Source organism: Anopheles merus, unplaced genomic scaffold (assembly GCF_017562075.2).
Source record: "Anopheles merus strain MAF unplaced genomic scaffold, AmerM5.1 LNR4000021, whole genome shotgun sequence".
NCBI lineage: Eukaryota > Metazoa > Arthropoda > Insecta > Diptera > Culicidae > Anopheles > Anopheles merus.
The window spans coordinates 103,259-107,405 of NW_024427601.1; the positions used below are offsets into that span (position 1 = coordinate 103,259).

The following is a 4,147-nucleotide window of genomic DNA, read 5'->3' on the forward strand; positions in this document are numbered from 1 at the left end:
CAAACGAAATCCGGGATGCAGCAATAACCGGGATCGCACGTGTACATCTTGGCCTGTACGTCGTGGCTTTGTGATGAGCGGGTCGATCCGAACTTACCGGGTCAGAGTCATCCGTAAGTGACCAGTAGTCGTTCGGGTCGACCCGAAAGGTACAAGTAGGTAAAGTAGGCCCAAGCACCGGGTCGGAAATGCTTATACTTTTACGTACCTACTGATTACTGCAACCATGGTTCGGGATCGATTCCGTGAGACTCCGGATCGTATCGTAAAATTAATCGTCAAGTATAGCTGAACCCACGAGAGCAGTAAAGGACAGTTAACACTTTTGTTAGAAACCCGGTTATGAATGCCCGCCTGGCTGGAGGAATTCAAGCGAGATCACCATACAATGCATGCATAAATTATATTATGACACAACATAAACGATAACATTTTATTATGAGCGTGATTATTACAATCTAAATTAATAATTTAATTAATTAATTAATTAATTAAGCCTGTCTCGTGGTACAGTCGTCAACTCGTACGACTTAACAACATGCTCGTCATGGGTTCAAGCCCCAAATAGACCGTGCCGCCATACGTAACACTGACTATCCTGCTATGGGGGGTTATCCAAAAGTCACTGAAAGCCAACACGACAAGTGGTACAGCCAGGCCTTGATCGACACCGGTTGTTGAGTCAAAAGAAGAAAAAAAAAATATTTCGATCTGGACCAGTCATATGGTTAACTTTAAATAAATAATTTGAAATTTAACAAACCCTGTTTTCCATACAAACGCATGCTTTTAAATTGAACTGTCAACCAAGTATCAAGTGTTCAATTAAAAAGCATGCCTACGAATAAGCGTTGAACTACAGTCAGAATTCAATAGTTTGTATCAGAATACCGGTTTTTTTTAATTTCACAAAAATCTCATGGCCTGCCGTGAAAAATTTCATTTTTTTTTGTATGGAAAAACGTGCCGACTAAAAAGCACATACTCAATAGTTGGCATGGAATCGAAGTTCAACCAATGAGTTCAGATTGTTCTGTTAATTTGTTCTTTTGATCAAATAGCCATTGCCCAAGAGAAATGTAATAATAATTTTCTTTACCTGTGTATCTGCATAATGGTGTTGCTAAAAATCAAAGTATTACCCTGGTTTATACAAGGATTCAATGGGTAAATATCTAAACATTACACCTGCTAGTGTTTATCCTGTTACATAAGTACCTTAAAATAAAGGTACTAAATAGTCCGTTACATAAGAAAATAGAAAATACTACCTCTTTTCTGTCTTATAAAAACCCGCGCAATTTTTGTTTGTGTCAATACGATTCGGGCAGTCGTTTCACTCGGTGTTGTTATGCGTGCTCTGTACAGTTATAAATTTTGTGCAATACTGTTATAATACAAGTGCAGAATAATACAAGTGTATATTTTAAATATTCAACGTGCCGTGAATTTCACTCAATCACGACAATGTCGGCCAAAGACAAGCGCAAGTCAGGATCCACGTATAGATCCATAGAAGCCAATAATAAAAAGCTTGATGCTGAATTGTTTGGAGAGAGTAGTGAAGCTGGGCCAAGTAATATTCAGACAGCTACGTCAAATGTAGAGTTCAGTGAACACCCGCATTGTGGTAAGTGCAAAAATAAAAAGTTTAATTAGTGACCAATGCAAATTAAACACATTTATAATACTTTTTTTATTTATTCATTGCAGAGAACCATCCTTGTCCATTTGATGAATACATCATGCAAGAAGAATACGTGAGTGATTGGGTTACTATCGATGCATTCGACGATATGGAAGTATATGAAGAGGTCAACGAAGATTACGATGAAGCTGAGGAAACTATACACAGTACACAAGAGTCTCAACACGAGGAGGAACCATTTGATGAGCTTATTCGAAATAGGGCATTAAAAACATACCAAACACATCAAGCGCTAAATGGACTATTAGAAATTTTACGTAAAAAAACGGACTACCAACTGCCGAAAGATGCTCGCACGTTGCTTAAGACAAGGCAATGTGGAAAAGAAACGTACCCTATAGCAGGGGGAGAATTTTGGTTCCCTGGGGTACGATCGGTTCTCAAGGATCACTTTCGGTAAGAAAGCAATAGTCTTAAATACGATGGTAAATTTTTACTAATATTATATGTTTTATTTTCTGTATTTTGTATCTTTACAGCGATGTACCACCAAGAGTCAGCAAATTTTCGTTGAACTTTTCGATTGATGGACTTCCACTGCACAAGAGCACTCGAAAACAGTTTTGGCCCATATTAATGAGCATTCAAGAAATGCCGGAAGTTCCAGTATTGATGGTTGGCAACTTTTTTGGTGAATCGAAACCAAAGAGTGTTGAGGAATATCTGCGTCCGCTAGTCGACGAGCTAAATGGGTTGATGGATAATGGCATTGTAATAGCCAATAAGCCAATCGAAATACACGTTAGAGCTTTCATCGCGGACTCACCAGCGCGAGCATTCATAAAAGGTAAATTATAAAAATCTTCTTAAATTTAATGATACATTTGCTTTCTCTTCTATTGAAAAAACGTAGGCTTTTGAAACTTATTTACTTATGAGGTGTATTAATACATATTTTTAAATATTCCTACAGGTTCAGTTTACTTCAACCACACACATGGTTGCCAAAAATGTACGGTGCAAGGAAAATATCACAGCGCACACCGAGTTACATGTTTCCCGGGAATGGATCATTCAGCAAGAACGCATGAAGATTTCGTCCAATCAAATTACGGAGCACATCATCGGGAAAAAACGCCTCTCATGGATCTTAAGCACTTTGACATCATAAAGCAGATTATTATAGCAGATCGTTTGCACCTCTTTGACTACGGCGTAACAAGAACAATGCTGAAAGGATGGAAATCAGGCAAATTAGGAGGGGGTGCCAAGTGGTCTGAAGACACAATAAGCAAGATTGATGCTTTGCTGAAGGAGGTGGAACTTCCTTTAGAGTTTCATCGCAAACTCCGTTCTGTTGAAGACATTGGATTGTGGAATGCTAGTGAGTTCCAAATGTTTCTACATTACGCGAGTTTTATCGTTTTGAAGGATGTATTAACAGATGTACAGTATGACCATTTTATGAAATATTACTGTGCGGTAACATTGTTATCATCCGAAGTGTATAAGAATGATTGGCTTGAGGCGAAATGCTTGCTAAAAGAGTTCGTTTTAGACTATGGTGTTATCTACGGGGAACATTGCATCACCAGCAATATACATAGTTTGTTGCATGTGTATGATGATGTAGACAAATTCGGCCCGCTTTACACCATTTCATCTTATCCCTTTGAAAGTAAGCTCCAGCATGTTAAGAACTGTCTTCGAAACGGTCATAAGGTTTTGGTGCAGGCTGCAAATAGGATATCGGAGCAAAAACCAAGTACTGCGTCATCAAATAGAACAAATCTCTCTTTCCATTTTTGAAAACCAAAACTAATGGAGTAGCATTGCACATAAATCCACAATTAACTCTTTCTCCTGGTTTTCAGTCCAATTGGTTTTTGACTCATGATAACTACATAGTTAAATATTGTAGCGCAGAACAAAAAGATTCAACTATAATAATTAATGGAAGAGCATTCAATTATATAACGGAAACCCGCTCGTACTATATTTCACCTTTTATGAAGGATATATATGAAGAAGATTCATGTAACCTTCGTACCGATGAAATGGTATTTTTACCCAGGGATATAAAGTGTAAATTAGTAGCTATTAAAATAGGTAATAGCAGTTTAGTGTTTGTTCCATTTCTTAGAACATTAACTAATTAGAGGTAAAATGTAATTTAAACTATTTTTTAGAAATAAAATCGAGCATATGTATTTGATTGGAAGTTAAAGTTTGTGTTTTATTTTCGGCCTTTTTTATTCACATGCTAATACTATGTACTAACGATGTTCATTTTATCACTGTCTTAGAATCATAAATATTTGAAAATCGATATGTTTATGTTGCATGAAACAAAATAGAAAAAAAGGTTTTAGTAAACGTTTCATTACATATAATTATCACAACCTGAGTTATCACATAAATATTCCTTCTTGTAGTTCTAAAATACGTTGTTTAATCTCACTATTTCGGATAATTTATTTTCCGCGTTTCGGTGTAACG

At 36.8% G+C, this 4,147-nt stretch overlaps 1 protein-coding gene across 1 annotated transcript; it reads left to right on the forward strand.

Annotated features, from left to right (window-relative positions):
* The first annotated feature begins 976 nt into the window (after positions 1–976).
* On the forward strand, positions 977–3,457 carry LOC121601051. Its single transcript, XM_041929852.1, has 4 exons — positions 977–1,630; positions 1,714–2,104; positions 2,188–2,495; positions 2,622–3,457. The coding sequence occupies exons 1-4, from the start codon at positions 1,468–1,470 to the stop codon at positions 3,455–3,457; spliced, it is 1,698 nt and encodes a 565-aa protein (XP_041785786.1). The 5' UTR covers positions 977–1,467.
* Positions 3,458–4,147: the final 690 nt, after the last annotated feature.